The 20,455-nt window shown below is 43.9% G+C and overlaps 1 protein-coding gene across 4 annotated transcripts; it reads right to left on the bottom strand.

Moving 5' to 3' along the window:
• Positions 1–5,836: 5,836 nt before the first annotated feature.
• On the bottom strand, positions 5,837–18,603 carry LOC135539204 (ras GTPase-activating protein nGAP-like). Of its 4 annotated transcripts, none has more exons than XM_064965032.1 (18): positions 17,425–18,603; positions 16,095–16,234; positions 15,779–15,857; positions 14,060–14,127; positions 13,840–13,925; positions 13,619–13,751; positions 13,362–13,460; positions 11,986–12,654; positions 11,726–11,870; positions 11,430–11,574; positions 11,033–11,269; positions 10,562–10,763; positions 8,801–8,892; positions 8,355–8,673; positions 8,052–8,162; positions 7,726–7,916; positions 7,515–7,599; positions 5,837–7,375 (listed from the first exon to the last, which is right to left on the bottom strand). In XM_064965032.1, exons 1-18 carry the CDS (start codon positions 18,047–18,049, stop codon positions 7,262–7,264), a joined length of 3,540 nt encoding a protein of 1,179 aa, XP_064821104.1. In that variant the 5' UTR covers positions 18,050–18,603; the 3' UTR covers positions 5,837–7,261. The 4 variants fall into 4 exon arrangements, with proteins under 4 accessions (XP_064821104.1, XP_064821109.1, XP_064821113.1 ...); XM_064965037.1 differs by having other exon boundaries at positions 13,619–13,748; XM_064965041.1 differs by lacking the exons at positions 15,779–15,857; positions 16,095–16,234; positions 17,425–18,603 and adding an exon at positions 15,105–15,716 and having other exon boundaries at positions 5,839–7,375.
• Positions 18,604–20,455: the final 1,852 nt, after the last annotated feature.

Here is a 20,455-nt window from a genome sequence, read left to right as displayed (position 1 = left end):
GGTGCATTACCGCCGCCTACTGTACTGGAGTGTGGGCCAGAGACTGGGAGAAACAAAATTCTACCTGTCAGCCTATTTCTCTTAAAAAACACGACAAAAAATGTAGACTGTATATAATGACGTTCTACTTAGTATATTCTTTAAACTAATTTCCTGTATCCACTTCTCCCTCATACTGGATCTCAGCCTCTTCCCCACTCATACTGCCTACACTGCCTATGTCAATACAAGCTCCACTGTCTCTGTTTCCAGGCAATAATCATACTTTCCTGTTGGATGCTTTCCCATAAAGTCTTATTTAACCGGCTGTGTCCCACCCCTAATCTTGTAAAAAATAGTCCCCTCTCTTCTGTCTCTTCCTGCCGTCCTCCCCTTTCCGACATTCCTCTGTACTTAGAATACATGTCTACCCTTAGTATCTCCATTCCACTGCTCCTGCCATCTCTGCACCACCACCATCAAGCTTTTTGCCTCTGCCTTGCTCATTTGAAACCTAAACATCAAGTTCTTGTTTAGCCAGTACATCAACTGCCTTGTTCCCCTTCACACACACACTTGGGCTAGGACCCAAGTCAATCTTGTCTGTATACCCATCCATCTAACCCTACCATGGGTTTGTATTACGGCACAAAGCCGGTATTGTCTGCTACGTGTACTAAAGGACTGCAGACTCCAACACTGCACGTGAATCAGAGTACATAACTACTGTCTGGCTTGACTTCCTCCACCCGCTGCAAGGCCAGTATGGCCATCAGCTCTGCTGTATATACCATCAGATGATCTGTAATGTGTTTCCTGACTGACACCCCACATTCCTGTACTACAAATGCTGGCCCAGTACGTCCTGTCCGTAGATCTTTTGAACCATCTGTAAATGGCCACAATGCTGATGTTTCTTAAACAAATCAGATGGATCAACACTGTCCTCATCTTTCTGTAGTCTCTCAATCACTTCTAGATCAACTACAAGAGGCGGGGAGAAGCCATGGTGGGTTTACAAGAATAGCTACTGTTGGACTACATTCTCTTCCCGACAGTCCCATCTCCCTCGCATGGGTATTACCCACCCAAAGATTGTGTTCTGTCCTCGCTCATGTTCCCAGCATGCCTTTCACAGGATGAGACGCCCCATGTCCCTGTAGATTCACCCAATAATTGCCAGCTGCTGTCTCATCTGCAATGTTATATCCCCCGTCTCCACATGTAGTCAGTGGAGTGTATTCATGGATGCCAAGGGAAGCCAGGTTTCTCCCAAAAAATTGACCAATATAAAAAAAAAACATTTAATTTATTTTGTTTTCTGTGTTTCATAATTTCCCTTAAATTCGCAAGATGCTGAATGTATCTGGATGGAGATGGGGATTTGGACTTGTGGTTTTGATTCTATGTACTGGCCAATGATTATAACATAGATTCTGATCCAACTATTAATTCATACCTTGTTGTGCCCCTGGCCACGTCATATTTAGCTTACATTGATTGGACTAAATCATTTTTGGTATCTTTAGTTGTTACTGTATTTGACTAAGCAGAGGTGATTTGATGTTGAGATGGTGGTGGAAAAGTGGAGGCAGTTCCTGTTTTCTTTGTGACTTGTGGTAATCAATAGTAGTTTAGCTTGACCATGCTGTAGGTCATGTTACTGTACATGCAATATGCTTTGTGGACTTCAGTGGACAGAGGTTGCGATCAGGTTTTGTGATTTGTGACAAAGATGTGTTTGAATTTATTCTGACACCTTGTCTTCTTATTGACTCGGCCTTTAGACCTACAGTGCCTTGCGAAAGGATTCGGCCCCCTTGAACTTTGCGATCTTTTGCCACATTTCATTTAAAAAAAAAATCAGTCTCTCGATGTGCAAAACTGATAGAGACATACCCCAAGCGACTTACAGCTGTAATCACAGCAAAAGGTGGCGCTACAAAGTATTAACTTAAGGGGGCTGAATAATTTTGCACGCCCAATTTTTCAGTTTTTGATTTGTTAAAAAAGTTTGAAATATCCAATAAATGTTGTTCCACTTCATGATTGTGTCCCACTTGTTGTTGATTCTTCACAAAAAAATACAGTTTTATATCTTTATGTTTGAAGCCTGAAATGTAGCAAAAGGTCGCAAAGTTCAAGGGGGCCGAATACTTTCGCAAGGCACTGTATATATCACCGTAACAGGTTATAGCGAAACTACTACATAGTCCTTGACCCTGTATGACATCTAGCCTTTCCAATGAGGTCCTGGCTGCCAAACCATGCGCTCTACTCCTATAGTCTATTACAGATCGGATCAATGCAACATACATGGTCCTCAATACCCGGCCATACCTGAGTAAATATCATTGCTTTGTGTGGAATGTTGATTCAGTTGCAGTTTGCACCATTATTTAACAGTACTGCATGTCAGCCACCTGAAACATTAGCGAATTGACTGGAAACTGGGTGGTATATGCTCCTTGTGGTTTGAGGAGAACACACCTAATGACCAGTGGCAACTCACCATTCAGGGCAGGTGTGGCTTGAGCCCCACTTTTTTTGTTGTTGGGGGGGGCTTGCCTGGTTTTTGTTATTTTTGTCATTAATACGTGTCACATCATTTTGCAAACAATGTAAAATATGTAATTATCATTGGGTTTAAAAAAGTCACATACAAACATGGTCTCTTGTTTTCTTGAGTAATGCAGTTCCAAAAGGCAGGTGTTTCAGCCTAGCTCAGTGCTTTCTGTGGTGGATAATATTTGCCCACGAAGGACCATCGCACCACCTTCCTGTTCAAGTGAGTACAGCACCACAAGGTGAGTCCAAAAATGTATTGTATGCTGCTGCATGAATGGAGTATGCCAAGGAGATATGTATACTGTAGCTAAGAAAGTAATACAAAGTATGTTGTGTAGTTTTATCACCTTATACCACCCACCACTGCGACCTGTATGCTCTCGTTGGCTGGCCCTCACTACTTATCCGTCGCCAAACCCACTGGCTCCAGGTCATCTATGTCTTTGATAGGTAAAGCCCTGCCTTATCTCAGTTCACTGGCCACCATAGTAACACCCACCTGTAGCACGCGCTCCAGCAGGTACATTGCACTGGTCATCCCCAAAGCCAGCACTTACCTTGGCCGCCTTTCCGTCCAGCTCTCTGCTGCCAATTACTGGAACGAATTGCAAAAATCTCAGAAACTGGAGATCGTCCTTTCTAACTTTAAGAAGCTTAAGCTGTCTGAGCAGCTTACCGATCACTGTACCTGTACATAGCCAATCTGTAAACGGCACACCCTACTACCTCATCCCCATACTATTACTTACCCTCTTGCTCTTTTGCACATCTATCACTCCAGTATTAATGCTAAATTGTAGTTATTTTCGCTTCTAGGGCCTATTTATTGCCTACCTCCCTACTCTTCTACATTGGCACACACTGTACATATATTTTTCTTTTCTTTTGTGTTTTTAACTGTACATTTGTTTAACTCTTGTTGTTTTTGTCACACTTCTTTGTTTTATCTTGGCCAGGTCACAGTCGTAAATGAGAACTTGTTCTCAACTGGCCTACCTGGTTTAATAAAGGTGAACTAAAAAGAAAAGAAAAGAACCACTATAAAATAAATATGGATATTTTCTTTCAGTCCTTGAAATGTGTCTGCCCTTATGGATTCACAGAATATACTATATTTGGCCATGTTATGTATGTGAATTACCTGCTGGTCATTCTACTCAGACTGTTTGTCTATGGAGATTGTACGTCTTTTTTCTGATTTTGTACACACGTCAGCAACCGGTGTGGCTGAAATAGCCACAATCACTAATTTGAAGGGTTTTCCACATGTAGTGTATTTTATATAAGTTGTACAGGGCTCTGTAGCAGATGCTAGGTATTCAGATATCCAAAGAATGTCTTTGTCTAAATCTCTAAAATACAGAATTGTACACTATTTACTGCTAAATCAAGAGAACTGTGTATTCAACAATGTTATGTGGTAAAAGTAACATACCCCCAAATTTTTATGAACAGTGAAGTTCAGTGTGTCCGAGTGTCCCTCAGGTGTAAGGACACACAAGTGCAGAGAACTGTAGCTACAGATTGTTACACCAGATAATGTGATTTACCCAGAGATTTTTGTTGACATGTTGTCTATTTCAAGTCTTCTCTCATTGCTCGACAGGTGGTTGTCCACCCCAAAATTCCTGTCTCGATCAATGAATGAAAAGACTTGAAAGACACAATGTCGGCGCACATAGTGTTGGCTTACTTTATGCAACTGGACATGGACATTGTGAGACTCCTGTTTTCCCTGAATCGAGGACAACGGTGGCATCGCTAATGTTGGTTGAAAATTCTCTGTACTACACCAAACAGTATCTATCCTATAACACCCAGTAATGGATACCAAAAATATTTGGTTAAATCACATTATCTGGTGCAACAATCTGTAGCTAAGAGAACTGGTGATCAGCAGATGATGGGGAGAAATTGCCATTCCAAATAAACATACAGTAAGTTCAGGGAATACTTGTAAAGCTGTGGAAGGAAGGTTGTCATGATCAAACTGCCATTCAGCTCCTCATGAGTCATTAGCTTGAAATCCAGAATAATGTTTTTTCCCTTGAAGGAAACAGCTCACTGGATACAGTTAAGCTACAGTTACACACACACAGGCAAATAATTATGTTTTTGTATCTAGAAACCACTCCAGGAAGAAGCACAGGCACCACATGGTAATGTCTGTAAGACACAAACAAATACTATATTGTATAGTTTGAACAACAGTTGAACCATGCCAGCATAACATCAACATTAGGGTAGACTAGTTGAACATGCATACATGTGCACAGGCACATAGATTACATTTACAATAATATCTAGACTCATAGAATGAAATATGGCATAACCTTCAACCTTTGCACAGTGAGCAGACTGCACAAATGAGCCTAGGTAGGTAGGCAGGCAGACAGTATCTACATACAACCATGTCCACTAGGCAAATATTTTTATAGTAAAACCAGCTATAGTTTTTGAGATTTACAACAGTAAATTGTTGTGTAGTTTCTCCTCACTGTTCACTAGTAAACTTAGGTAGTTTGCGGGATATGCAATACTTGTTATTTACATCTCTTTGGAATCCTATCTTGCATCATGCCTATAACTCTGTGAGATTGAAATGCATCCATGGTCATAACCATTGTCAACCCTCATCAATGTTACATAGCTAGCTAGTATATTTATTTACAGTTGCTGATGTTACACATGCTTGCTAACAAGTTACAAATGTGAAGCGTGGTGCATAACATGTTAGCAGGTGCCAGGCTAAATAGCTAGCCAACTCCAGTCGTGCTAATGTTTGCTGTTAAACCTAATTTTAGGTGGCTGGTTGTAATGTTATAGCTTGCTTTTTAGTAGCTAGCCATATCTATAACTTAAAAGAGAGGTTTTACAATCAAGATACAAAAAATCTCCTATTTTGTAAACTCTTCCACTGTAACACTGTAGTAGCTATATTAGCCAGCAATACACTGTTTCAGTAGATAAATTAAAGTTAGCTTGGATGCTTGCAGGAAACATAACGGAATTTGCGTCTGCTCAGTTATTTCATTTTTGCTCAAAGGATTGTTGTTAGTGTCCGCCTTGTTGGTAGTGTTCCCCTTTAACATTTAATTGAAACGGTTTTTGGGCAACCCATTCCAACCGTCCTCTACGCTACTTTGATATGCGTCACTGGGGATTAAGAAGTGAGTATACACAATGCCCACTAAAGTGGGTATACAGCGTATACCTGTGTATATACTCTCAAATAAACCAATTAAACAATTCTCTGACTCCTTGCATGGACATTGTTTATTTTGTTATTCAGCAGTAGTAATTTAGTCATTCTTACCAAGTATAACACATAGTCACACACAACACAAGTTCACACAAACACTTTGAATGGTACATTGCTTATTTTATTTATTAAATTAACAGATTGTAAATCTGTATTCAAAACGGATGGAAAATGGACAAAATTCTGAGAAGTGGTGTATCAAAAGAGGGCAAAGATGATGTATTTAATTACATATCAAGGTGTGGTATCATATTACTCCAGTGCTAGCCTCCCTACACTGGCTTCGTGTCAAGGCAAGGGCTGATTTCAAGGTTTTACTGCTAACCTACAAAGCATTACATGGGCTTGCTCCTACCTATCTCTCTGATTTGGTCCTGCCGTACATACCTACACGTACGCTACGGTCACAAGACGCAGGCCTCCTAATTGTCCCTAGAATTTCTAAGCAAATAGCTGGAGGCAGGGCCTTCTCCTATAGAGCTCAATTTTTATGGAATGGTCTGCCTACCCATGTGAGAGACGCAAACTCGGTTTCAACCTTTAAGTCTTTACTGAAGACTCATCTCATCTCTGATTGTAGTCTGGCACAGGAGTGTGAAGGTGAACGGAAAGGCTCTGGAGCTACACTCAATCGCATGACCCACTGAAGAGATGAGTCTTTCTCTCGGAGGAGGACCTGAGCCCTAGGAACATGCCTCAGGACTACCTGACATGATGACTCCTTGCTGTCCCCAGTCCACCTGGCCGTGCTGCTGTTCCAGTTTCAACTGTTCTGCCTGTGATTATTATTATTTGACCATTCTGGTCATTTATGAACATTTGAACATCTTGGCCATGTTCTGTTATAATCTCCACCCGGGACAGCCAGAAGAGGACTGGCCACCCCTCATAGCCTGGTTCCTCTCTAGGTTTCTTCCTAGGTTATGGCCTTTCTAGGGAGTTTTTCCTAGCCACCGTGCTTCTACACCTGCATTGCTTGCTGTTTGGGGTTTTAGGCTGGGTTTCTGTACAGCACTTTGAGATATCAGCTGATGTACGAAGGGCTATATAAATACATTTGATTTGATATCCTTACGTTAATTTTGTCAAATTGCAGAGCGGGAAATTGTTCTTACCGTAGGCTGTTATTGATGTTTAGGTTTCTACACTCACATTGGATCCGTCTGTTTCTGTCAAATCAACTAATATTCCACAAATATTTGAAGTACAGTGTACACAGTAAGTGCTATGTTAAACAGGCTTAGCATACCTGTGATGTTTTAGTTCTTTTCTGTTTTTGCAATTGGACACAGTTCAAGATTCATGTATACATTTACTGTATTTCTGAAAGTAAGCCAACCATCAGGCATAATGACATAATTCTGGGTGTTTTTGTATTTGGAAGAACATGAAAGCTATGGGGACTAAACTTCTCATGTGTCTGTATTACAACTCTGTGCTGCCAGTCTGACTTCAGTTGCTGTTGACATGATTTGTCCCGATCCCAGGGTACTGTGTGTTCTGGTCACTGGTGTACTCTCCATTGAGCTGGTGCCTGTCCTTCAGCAGGTCTGCAAACTGCTCCTCCTGAGTACACACAGCAACAAACGGCTCCATTTAGTTTAGCTTTTCAAGTCATGTTACCAGCTAAGAGAAACAAAAGTTAATATGTAGCCTAAACACTCATCTTTATCTTAATGATTGTGGTAGATATTTCCAGTCTTACCAGTACGTTCATTCGTTCAGCTGCTGCCACGGCGACGTTCAGCTTCCTCTCATCCTCCTCCCTCTCCTCCTCGATAACCCCCAGCCTATGACGCCGATTTAACAATTGCATTTTAGTTCATGTTCAAACCAAATAAACTCTCATTCATTTGAAAGGTTGTGAATTAAACGCTATGACCTTTCGATCTGTCCCTCTTACTCCACTGTCTCACCTGAAAGTGGCGCTGGCGAGCTGTTCCTCGCGGACAGCCAGAAGATTCCGCAGTTCGTTAACCTCAGCCAACAAGACTGCATTCTGATCTTGGCTTTGGACAATGAAGTCCTCCAGCCGCTTGGCCATTTCCAACTCACGCTCTGTCACCTGCTCCACCCCCAGGCGGAGCTCCGACAGCTCCTGTGCATGCTGGTTAAATCACAAATCAACATCATGGTGGTCAAGTAATTTCATCATTGCTGTATTTCTTTGAGCTGAAGTAATAATGCAAAAGAGGAAGGAGCCAGCGTTACTGAATGATAAATAATATGAAGATGAACCCACCCTGTCCAGCAGGTTGATCTCTTCATTCTCGATCTTCCTCTCGTATGGCTCCTTGCTCTGGGACACTTTGATCCAAGGCACTGGGGCAGGAGGAGACTTTACACCGACACTCTGACACAAGAAGAGGGGATGCTTTCATGAGATTCAATCACTTCTCCCACCCATCGACTCTCAACAGAACAACCACATGGCAATGCTCGGTGATGACTATGAACCATAAACTTCATAAGGATAATATCAACATGAAATAGAACGTTTGAATGTTGACAATTGAAACCACATGACCAAGACTTCCAAACTCACGTTCTGTGGTGATGAAATATCAAGTGGAGGGTTGGCTTCCTGCTCTGCCTCTTGGTCCTCCAGTGGCAGATTTTCAGTGCTGCTCCTCCTCCTCCGTAGCTGTTTAGGGTCCGCCGGCGGTCTGTGCGGCGCACTCTGGGTTCTGGATACTGGCTTCCTCTCTCTGGCACTCCTCCTGTCTCGATTGCCCCTCTGAAAGCTTTCTTTCCGCTGGCTGCCCTTCACATCCATAGGCAGCTGCTGCAGGGAGTTGTGCAGAGGGCTGTACTTACCCAGGTCTTTAGGGGGCACATATGTTGGCTTGGATTGACCAATGTGGCTGTCGTGAAAAAGAAAAATCACGACAATAAAGCGAGATGTAAAGAAGATTGAAACTGTGTATGCACACAAGCAGGTCTACAAAAATGCTTATGTGCAATACATTTAAGTACACTCGCCAACCTCACCTGCTGACAGTAATCCGCAGAGCATCTGGGCCCAGAGATTCTGTAATCTGGTTCAGGATTAAAGGCAGAGGGTGCAGTTTGTCTATGGTGTCCTGAGGAAGAGATATGAACAGCATGTTAGCTACCACTTTTTATTTTACCTTTATTTAACAAGGCAAGTCAGTTAAGAACAAATTCTTATTTTCAATGATGGCAGAACAACAGGCAGAACGGGCAGAACGACAGATTTGTACGCTCTAACCACTAGGCTACCCTGCCGCCCCACTTAACCTTACCACGGGCGGTCTCCGCTTCGTTTTGAAGCTTTATTTGTCACATGCAAAAATACAGTGAAATGCTTCGTTTGCAAGCGCTACCCAACACTGCAGTATTCAATATCAAATCAAACTGTATTTGTCACATGCGCCAAAAATACAACAGGTGGAGTAGACCTTATCATTAAATGCTTACTTACAAGCCCTTAGCCCTTATTAATAAACAATGCAGAGTTAAAAAAAAAATAAGGAAATGTTTGCTACAAAGAAAATAAAAATTAACACAATACAATAACGTGGCTATATCCAGGAGGTACCGGTACCGAGTCAATGTGCGGGTGTACAGGTTAATTGAGGTAATGTACATGTAAGTAGGGGTAAAGTGACTATACATTGATAATAAACTGCGTGTAGCAGCAGCATATAAAATGGGTAAAGGAAAATAGTCTGAGTAGCCATTTGATTAACTGTTTAGCAGTCTTATGGCTTGGGGGTAGAAGCTGTTATGGGCCCTTTTAGACCTAGAGTTGCCTGGCAGTAGCAGAGAGAAGAGTCTATGACTTGGGTGGCTGGAGTCTTTGACAATTTTTAGGGCCTTCCTCTGACACTGTCTGTTATCGAGGTCCTGGATAGCAGGAAGCTTGACCCCAGTGTTGCACTGGGCTGTATGCTCTACCCTCTGCAAGGTGCTACAGTCAGATGCCGAGCAGTTACCATACTACGCGGTGATGCAACCAGGATGCTCTTGATGGTGCAGCTGTAGAACTCTTTGAGGATCTGACGACCCATGCTAAGTATGTTCAGTCTCCTGAGGGGGAATAGGCGTTGCCCTCTTCACAACTGTCTTGGTGTGTTTGGAACATGATAGGTTGTTAGTGATCTAGACTCCAAGGAACTTGAAGCTCACAACCCGCTCCACTACAGCCCCATGTGAATGAGGACGTTCTTAGCTCTCCTTTTCCTGTCGTCCACAATCAGCTCCTTTGTCTTGATCACGTTGAGGGAGATGTTGTTGTCCTGACACCACACAGCCAGGTTGGTCTCTAACCTCCTCCCTATAGGCTGTCTCAAACTGGCCCTAACCAGAATAGAAAGAGGAGTGGGAGGCCCCGGTGCACAACTGAGCAAGAGGACAAGTATATTAGAGTGTCTAGTTTGAGAAACAGACGCCTCACAAGTCCTCAACTTATATTATTTTGAGCCTATAATCGAACCCACAAATGCTGATGCTCCAGATACTCAACTAGTCTAAAGAAGGCCAGTTTTAGACAATAGTCATTTAGAACATCAACAATGTCGACACTGTATTTCTGATAAATTTGATGTTATTTTAATGGACAAAAAATGTTGCTTTTCTTTCAAAAACAAGGACATTTCTAGTGACCCCAAACTTTTGAACGATAGTGTACATGTAAACGGGGCTGAAAAGTGACTGGTAGAAAGAATATAGAAATACAGAAATGTCATGGCATGATCCTTGCCTTTGATTCAGTTGATTTATGCCTACCTGCTTCATTGGGGAAATTATGTCGACCAGCAGGCTGTGTAGGACAGCCAGACGCAGAGGCAAGTCAACATAGCCATCGAAGGATGTCATTGGGATCTCTATGTCTGGGCTGGACACTGTCTGAAGGAAGCACCTCATCCTCTCCCAGTGCTGCTGCAGGAAGTCATTCATGAACAGCATGTACTCCTCCTTCTCCCCAAACCTGTTAATGGAAGAGAATGGGGAATGGGTTAGTGTTGAAGGAGGGAATGTCTGGTTTGGGAATATGGAGAGAAGATGTTTATTCTTGACTTGGACCACATAGTTTGAAGAATTGAATGATTGTCAAGTATATTATTTCCATCATTGTGTCAGATGTTTTGGGGGTATATTAGGGAATGTATCTAGTAGCTTATGTCTAATGTTGGTATCCATGGCTACATAGATGAAGTATGATGGGGTGCAGACAGAGGTGAAGCCCCACACACTCACAGGGTGAAGTTGGCCAGGTTCTGGATGACCTTGGCGGTGAAGGTGAGGGTGCGCAGGGTGGCCGGCTCTGGGTAGGGCTGTGTCAGACCAAACAGGGAGGGGCTGAGGATGGCGGGACACAGGAACCGCAGGAATAGCGAGGCAGAGATGAGGCGTTGGCCAATTTCAGGTCGTCCCTGCTCCTCGCACAGCTTCACCCAGCTGGAGAAGATCCTGTTCAGCTCTTCAGGGAAAGACCTGCGAGGTAAACGGTGGCGAGAACGGTCAGTTACAGCCTTGGATTCTCTGTGAATGAATATGAATCGGCTCTCATTTGATAGCATTTTTCTAGCTAAGACTGCTCCCCCCATGTTCTGTCTTTATATATCGTTTCCCATCAGGTCTCTTTGTCCCTCACCCGTGCATCTCAGTGATTTTCTGCACTGCGTCCTCACACCTCTCCTTCAGGTGACGCTGGTTGTTTGACAGCTCAGAGGCGGGGCATTTGAGAGGGTCCACTTCACAGCTCTCTACTGAGGCATACAGTCGAGTGATGAAGTCCCCTGTAAGAAGAGCAAGGGCACAGTTTTGCTTGGCAAAAGTTTTCTAAACGGAAGGTCTAAGAAAGTGTTAAAACAGATCCACTGTTACCCAGGGGGAAAAATTGGATTTCCAAAAGCTTAAAAGCTAATCTCAACCACAGATATTCCTTACCCAGGGTGTCGATGAGGTACTTCTGCCCCACCAGCTTCATGTACTCATCAATGGCCTTGGTGGCCAGCGTGTTCTCCCTGAAGATCAATGCCTCTTTCTCTCCAAGGCGTTCCACCTCTGCACTACCCAACTCGATAAGAAACTCCTGGAACAAAAACACACAGAATAAGCGCTTTTAGCAAGTTATGACTAGCTGACTATTGTAAAGGTCTACTTTAAATGCTTATCATGACGCAGCGGTCACACTTTTGTTTTCTTACCTTGGCCTTGCCAATGCTTTGCAAGACGTGGACCAGTGCCCCGGCTAGTTCCTCCTTCTCCCTGACAGACAGCAGTGGCTGCAGGTTCGTACACATGCCCACATAGTCCACTGTCACAAACTCTGCAAACTCCTTATACTTCTCGATGGGCAGCACCTGCAGGTTTTGAAAGCGGGCCTTGACACGGAGCGACGCTTGGGGCCCCAGTTGCTCCTTCGTCCCGCCGGCACCAGACACCTTGTAGGGAATGATTGGGTGCCACTTCTCCTGGAAGGCCCTTCCACGGATGTCGGCCAGGGATATGGCCACACTGCCAAGGGGATGCAGGGTGGACTCATCCCGGGAGTGACGCTTCTTCTTGGATTCCTCGTCACGGAAGAGGTGCAGGGTGATCTGGGAGACCGACGGCAAGTTGTCCAGCTCAAAAAACTCTCCCCAGAACAGCTGGCAGCCTCCGACCACACCCCCGCTGCCCCCGAGCACCCCACCAGAGGACCCATCACCAGCTAAACTGGAGTGATGGGAAGACTTGCCCACGGCTCGGCTGCTGGTGCGGGCAAACAGGGTGCCGTCCAGGTGCAGCTCGCAGTAGTATCGCCTCTTGGGGAGCAAGTCCTTTGCCTCGTTCACCCACAGACTGAGGGAGTTCTCTGTCCGCTCACAGTTGTCCTAACGGAGACAGAACATGTTAGAACATCAATCAGTGAGTACACAATATGGATTCCTATGATATCATGGCAATACGGCATACATTGAAGGATACTTTATCTTTTGTACAATTTTTTATATTTTTTATAATAATATTCAATTTTGTTGTGACTCCAGTGGTTCCTCTCCATTCTATAAGTAACTGCCAAAATAAAACACTTAAGGTATACAAAGTACTGTATATTGAAGGCATGGGGTGCTTCCACATAGGAAGTTCCAGACACTTGTAGAATCTATGCCAAGGCGCATTGAAGCTGTTCTGGTGGCTCGTGATGGCAGTTACCTGTAGAAGCAGGCTACATGAAGAATGGAACAGCTGGATTAGGTGAGACCACTTGAGGCACACAAAAGGGAATATAACGTTGTGGATAAACTTTGGAGTGGCGTAATTTCATGTATATTCATTTAAAGACCTGCATCACTACCCTGAGATATTTGCTGTTTCTAAAAGGACATATTTGGGGGTTTTTGGAGCCTTTGTTTTTTTCGGGCCCCCATAACATACAACAAGGATGAGGAAATGATTTGCTGTTTGGGATAAGTTTCACAAAAACAAGTGAAATAACATGCCATTTACATTTTTGTGTGTTTTTTTGTGATTTGGTTGTAAAAAATAACCTTTCCTTTAATTGGTATGGAAGATGAATGTTTTTAAATAGTTTCTTTACCTTATTGGGCTGAGCAGCCCGTCTCAGGTCCTCTATCCAGCGGTCCCGCTCAGCAGCTGAGGTGCACCCAAAACAGTGGTTGGTCTCTGAGTTTATCACCTAGGATGTCAATGTGAAGGTGGAAAATGCCATCAGTCAATACATGACAGGACAGAGTGAGGCAAAGATGTTATTGGGCAGTATTTAACATGAACCTGGTCAAACCACTTTAAGACATGGGACGGGTATAGAAGTTACAGGTCAAAGGTCAGCCCTACCTCAAAACAGTACTTCTCCCCCAGGATGGAGCTGTGTACAGGCCTGATGACCGTACTGGTGTCTGCGCTCAGATCCAGGTTTCCTGCAGCGCTGACTGGGATGGACACGGACTCCCGTGAGCCATGGAGCCTGCTGAACAGACAGGGAGGAGGAGACGAGAGGAGTCAAGGAGGAACAGCCTGCCTTGCACACCAAGAGCACTATGAGACTGACCACATACCTGCTCCCTTTGTTCAACCCTATTGTGTTTAACTGGGTATTGCTCTTGCGCATGGCTCCACCATAGAAACGCCGCTTGATCAGCCCCTAGAGACAGAGGGCAGGAAGAAGACAATTAAAGAGGGGGAGGGAGAGATGGGTAGATGAAGTCCTCAGGAAATCCAGTGCTGTCATGAATCATGTAATAACAGTGTTTTGTCTGTGAAGTATGCAGTGCTCACCCTCACTCCTCCATCTTGGCTCTTCAGTCTGGGGCCTCCAGTGGGGGCCATGTGGTCGGGGCTGCATTCTGCAGGTCCAAGAGATGCACACAGTTAGCATGTAAACACAGTTTTTGGCTTGACATGATCCCGCCCTCGAAAAAAATGGCAACCTTTTTATCAGAGCGTCTCAGGCGTGAAGTGTGCATTGTGGGTTGTCCCTTATTGTTGCGCCAAATAAACATATAAATATACTGTATATCTTGTTACATATCACTCACGTCTTACATATGTACGTGTGTACATTTTCCTGTTTATCTGGGAACCATTGGGGAGAGACAACAAGTGGTTGATCTAATCTCCCCCAAAAACTAAATTGCGGTCCTCTGAAACCACCAGGGGATGTGTAATCATTTCCCCCTTTCTGCATTTCCTCTGAAGACCGAACAAATAACTGCTCAAATCGACGAGGCTGCAAGACTGAAGATTATTCAGACTGAGTTTGACTAACTAATCTAGAACGGTGCACGTTGTGTATAACTGAACATTAGTATGCCGGCTTTGAAATGTTATTGATCGCCACTTTAGCTTAAGTCTCTCCAACAGTAAGAAATGTCTAACGGAAGACGGTTGAGGGATGACTAGGCTCAGTGTTCAAAATGAGTCAACCTTTAAGTGTTCAGACCGTCACACCGGATATGACTTTTATCTAGTGGCCTAGACAGGGCAGGAAACTTGCAAGTGCAGCCTCAGACATTGATTAACTTGGTTTAGAGACGACTAAAACCCCGAGTACCACTGCAGAGCAGAAAATCAGCCGTGGTGTTGCACCATGTCAATAAAACAACCATTGAAACACTTTTTTTGCGAAAATAATAAATATACCTATGGCAGTAACTAAAGCCACCACACAGTACATCACTTTTCCTCAGAGCGTTTGTTAAAAATTCACCTTTTGATATTCTCCTTTGTAGACATAATCAAGTAAAAGATTTGTAGGAATCAATAGCAATTGTGACCGTACAAATAAATGTACACAATTCTTGGAATCTAATCCTTTGCTTACCCAATGCGCCTCCACATGCAATCCAGCGTCTAAATCCCATCATTGAGAGAGCGAGAGAGAGAGAGCGAGATCTGTCGAACCCTCCTAATCACACGTAAGAGTGAACACTGTTTCACAACTCATGGTTCTCCTCTCTTCACCAAATGGGCCTTGCCAATGTAGGCATCACATAGAACGAATCAATATCTAATATTCTATAGCCGGACTAAGTCCACAAGCTAATACTAATAAAAGTAACATGAATGAGAGAAGCCACGCTACAAACACTGCTTCTTCTCAACCAGCCCTGACTGATCTTCTGGAACACACAGATGCGATGGTATCTACCCCCCCAAATTTTGAGGAAACAATTTGAAAGCCACTCGCAAGCATAATCACGTCAGCTATTTCCTCTGTGCCTGCTCTACCGCTACTCTGCTAGACTCTCTAGTGGTTGTGATGCTGCCGATTTGGATGTTCTCCTTGCAAATACATCCCTGACTCAGTCTCGCTCTGTCTGTATTCCTACGGATCAGCCATTTTGGGGAGAAAGTGGGCTTCACTGTGGACTTCACTGTTGTATCTCCTTAGGAAAGCTATTAGAGAAAGCAAGGTATTGATCACTGTTCCAGGAACCCCATTCATATGAAACAGTCCTCGTGTCTAAAGCCATGTGGCGGTATTGGCGTACTAACCCATGTTGACATCTGCCAGGTTCTGCATGCTGAGGTTTGACAGGCAGCTGCTGACTCGGTTCCGGGTCCACATCACTGGCTGAGAGAGGGAGTAGAAGAGATGCACACTCACATAATAACCCAGAGGGAAGCCATGACTGTCAACTTCACACAGTCAAGTGTGAGTTTCCATTGAGAGTGCAGTGCTCCCAGTAATAGTACTAACTGTTAAGTGCAATGCTTTCAAGGTGTTGACTCCATGTTGTTTAATGGAAGTGCAGTGTTAAGTGTGGTGAAATGTTCAGTGTTGGTGATGTGAGCGGTCTGTGTCGTGTACCTCTTCCTCCGGGGTGATGAGGATCTGTCCGTCCTCCAGGACACAGTTGTTGATGTCCCAAATGGGGACGTCCTGGGGAGGGGCCCATGACAGCCTGGCTAGCTCTTGGGACGCAGCTGCAGGCCCGCTCCCACCCGCATCTATACACACAAACACACACACACCATGACAACAGCACAGTAGATCAGTGCAGAATGGGATGTACCAAATCACTCCAATAGTCGCTTGAAATCCTGGCCTTTAAATTGTGTGACACTGTCTGTGTGACACAACTAACTAGGGTTGGGTGACATGGTCTACAATAGATGCCACTAATTTGACTCATTTTGATGACTCTAGTCATGCTTCTGGTTGGACACAGTTATTTTAACTCTATTTCTGTGTCTGACATTGGCACAAGTGGAGCTCTCTGAGTTTTCCTGATTACAATGTAATCTGAGGAAACCAGCAATGGTCGTTCTGGGGGATAATTGAGTGCACACGCTGGGGCTTGGATGTTTTACATTCTGACTAATTGTGGCATGATGTCATTATCTGACACGGTGCACATGGCCACTCCCATTTCTAGTTAGTTTTGACGCTATCTTCTCCGCCCCCTCCTCGCTCTCCATCTATGATGAACCACAACTCTCACACATCCTGTGTCAGTTTGTTTTCTATTCTAAGTATGGCTATATTAACTTCTCCTAAATCACATCACCTACTGTACCTTCAGGTGTATTCTCGTCTCCTAGGTGAATAGACCGACTGAGAAGTCCACTCAAAATGGTCTCTGACTGTATGGTTGATTTATAATGGTTTTGGTTTTATGCAAACTCACTTCTTTAAAGTGTAAAATGCTTACGAACCATGTCTACCTTCATCATGGGTTCTTAGACACAGACTAAATGCCATGTATACAACACAAGATGTCAGCATTTCACTGAAGTAAAATTACTGAAAATCTAAACTAGACTAAAATGGGGAGACTAACTAAACTATACAAATTCAAACCTAGAATTTAAAATTGTACTCAAAATGGTTCACACACAGTGATGTTGAACGTCTTAAAAACCAGAAGAAAGAGCATGGTACTGTCATGTGTGGTGCTAGGTGTGCATTCAGATAACAAGGCAATGGTGTGGTGTGCATTCTGATAACAAGGCAATGGTGTGGTGTGCATTCAGATAACAAGGCAATGGTGTGGTGTGCATTCAGATAACAAGGCAATGGTGTGGTGTGCATTCAGATAACAAGGCAATGGTGTGGTGTGCATTCAGATAACAAGGCAATGGTGTGGTGTGCATTCAGATAACAAGGCAATGGTGTGGTGTGCATTCTGCGCCTTCACCTTGTAGGAGGGTTGAGGTGCTGTTTCTGCTCAGCAACCGGGGCCTCTTGAGCTTCTGGGAGACGGTGCGTATGTACTTCCTCAACAGTGCCCCTCCGCCCCCTTTCTGTGGCGTGTCCGTGGGGGATGGTTCCGATTCCTCTGCGCTTGCCCCCGGTCCCGATGTTGCCTGGGCTGAAGAGGAAGGGGACAGGGTAGTGAACAGCGACCCTGGAGGCTCAGACTGGGCCCTTCTGAAGGGCTTCTTCCTGCAGGCAGGGTTCTTCTCCAGCCTGGGGGTCTCCCCTCCTCGTCCAACGGTTGAGGCTCTTTCCCCGGGGTCCTCGCTCAGGGCTTTCCGCCAGTTCTGCATCTTATTACTCCATTTGGTGGTGGAGGTCTTCTCCATCTTCTCTATTGTTGTTGATGCTGTCTCTCCACCCTCTCCTCTCGTCCCATCGAGGGTTGCTGCCTTGGCTCCAGTGTGCCACTTGTAGGTGTTGAGAGGGTCGACGTCCTCAGGAGGAGGGGCGTCTTGAGGATGCTCAGCAGGTGTCTCCTTCTCCTCCTCTGTGGGGCCCGTCTCCTCTGCAATCTGTTTATCTTCTGGCTCAGATTCAGTCTCCTGGTTTGTGCCCATTTTCATTTTGGTATTTGTGGCTATCTTTTTTTTTTAACTTGCTCCTCTCAAGAATGGAATAAGTTGTCCTTACCTCCCTACTTAAGGTCTCATCAAAATGTAATCACTTAGGATGACTAAGTGTTTTCTTTCTTGATTCTTTTTTTGATTTCTGTGTTCCAAAATGTCATCTGGCAACATCTGTCTGACTGCTTCGTGTGTAGTTCCTTTGCTGTGAGTCTTCACGCCCTCAACTTCCCACGCTCAGCGGTTGCTTCCTTTCAGAGTGTCACTACCTTTTTTGTTTTTCTTCTTCATGTCTTTGAGTATTCTGACTGGCCTCTCTGCTCTCTCACCTCACCTCCTTCTTTCCCTTGTCATCCTATCCAAGAGTTCTCTTTTCACTTTACCTCAAATCCTCCCACCCTCTCCGTAATGGCCCCTTGTCTTGAACAGAGTATTGTTAAATTCCTCCGCAGCTAGAAAGACATCTCCTCTTAAAATCCTCAGGATCTCTTCACGTGTAAATGTTTAGGTAACTAAAACGGAGGTTTAGTCTGTGTTGTTGTCCTCCACCTCACAGGAAGTGTGTCAGTTCACCCGATCAATTTGAAAGCGCCAGAGAGGAACAGAGAGAGTTTTCAAATGTCCTACCCACTTGCCAACTCTTTCATGTATATGAAATGTAAATACAGGCTTGGTTCTGATTCTGTTCATTTAGCCTAGATATTAATTGTTTGCATCTGTACCTTCCTTTAACACTTAAAATGTAAAACACTGATTGAGACATCTGATCTGATCCTATCATAATAATGGGAAGCTGAGACATCCATTTTACAACTCTGTCTAGGGGCCTGTCACATTCACCAGTTCTATCAACTATTCGGATCAAACCTGAAATTCATACATTAACGACAACAAGATGTAGAATATTTATTGAATGACATTTAATAGAACATCATCACCATCTGTGGGTCATCTGATACAGATACATGTGGTTGTTTGTGTTCAGTGGCTGTTGGGCTCAGTTTCCTGTCTAAACCAGCGGCACTTCCCGCCAGCCAAACAGGTTTGAAAGACGCTAAACCACTTCCTGTGTTGATGCTGCACAGTTGTGATACATGCACCTGTTAAATAGTTCAATCTCACACACTGGCCAATGTGTGTTTCATGAGATTGTGACTGTGAGTTTGAATTGGACCGACAGCGAAGAAATCTGATCCAACACCATTGGATAGGTGAAAACAGGTTTCCACAATACAGTTCTCTCTGATCAGTGCCAAACCAGAGAACCATTTTCAAAGTACTCTCCTTTGAGTTGTGGAGCCTCCTTTGAAATGTCTCCTTATGCAACCTAAAACTGACTTAGAAGACTTACTAGCAACTTCCAATAGCTTTGTCAAAGCCCCACCACGACAACCATTATTTATCTAAACCTTTACTCAGAAACACTGGAGGGCACTATTACACCTATATAACTGAACTATCGTCAGGAGATACTGTATGTGCCCGGTCGGTCCCTCAGATCCTCTGGCACGGTTCTTTTAGTTGTTCCAGAGGTGAGAACCAAAACGTGTGGTGAGGCTGCCTTCAGCCACTATGGTCCTGGCCTTTGGAACAGCCTGCCGGAGGATCTGAAGGCCTCAGAAACTGTTGACATTTTTAAGAGCTACTTATTAGCCGTGCTTTTGCTTAGTCCTACTATCTATTTTACCCCATTGTATTTATCTTATTTATTTTCATTTATTTTAGTGCATTAGTCTCTCATGTCCACTGTGATTGTTTTACTATTTTCATTACTCATTTTTATATTTCTAAGCTTTTATTATTTTATGTTCTATGCACTTTGAAATGCATCATCTGTAAGAAATGTGCTCTGCAAATAAAGTTGCGATTTAGTTTTGATTAGTAAAATAGCCCACAGTAGAGCCATTCAACCACAAACCTACATTCATACGCAAAGTGTCTCAAATGATCTTGTACATATTTACGGGTGTGTAATGCAGTAATACTGTGATTAATGCATACTTAAGCACTTCTAAAACAGCTTAATTGTCTGGATAGTTAATTAGTAAGTGTTATTTAAAGCATTCTTCATACGTACATCGTAAGTCATATGAAAAACACTCATGAAAGCAGTTTTTTGATGTGGTTCAGATCCCCTTTATTTGTATTATTAAAAAGAGCCAGTTGGAAGGAAAGGGGGAGATGGTGGAGAAAGTGTGGCCCGGAGTTGTGTGTGCTTGAGTCACTCCTCTTTGGGGAGGCTGTTGGTACATGTGAAGAACTTCCACACACGTCGGAAGAATCGTAGAACGCCATTTTTCTTCTGCTTCTTTGTGTCACTGCGCACCACTTCCGCTGTGTTCGACACCTCGGGCACTCCACTGCACACCTCAGGAAGGCTCTCGTTGGATCCAAAATAGGACTAAA

This window comes from Oncorhynchus masou, chromosome 5, assembly GCF_036934945.1.
Source record: "Oncorhynchus masou masou isolate Uvic2021 chromosome 5, UVic_Omas_1.1, whole genome shotgun sequence".
Taxonomy (NCBI): Eukaryota; Metazoa; Chordata; class Actinopteri; order Salmoniformes; family Salmonidae; genus Oncorhynchus; species Oncorhynchus masou.
Note: the sequence above shows the minus strand (reverse complement) of the source record. Positions and strands in the feature narration are given on the sequence as shown.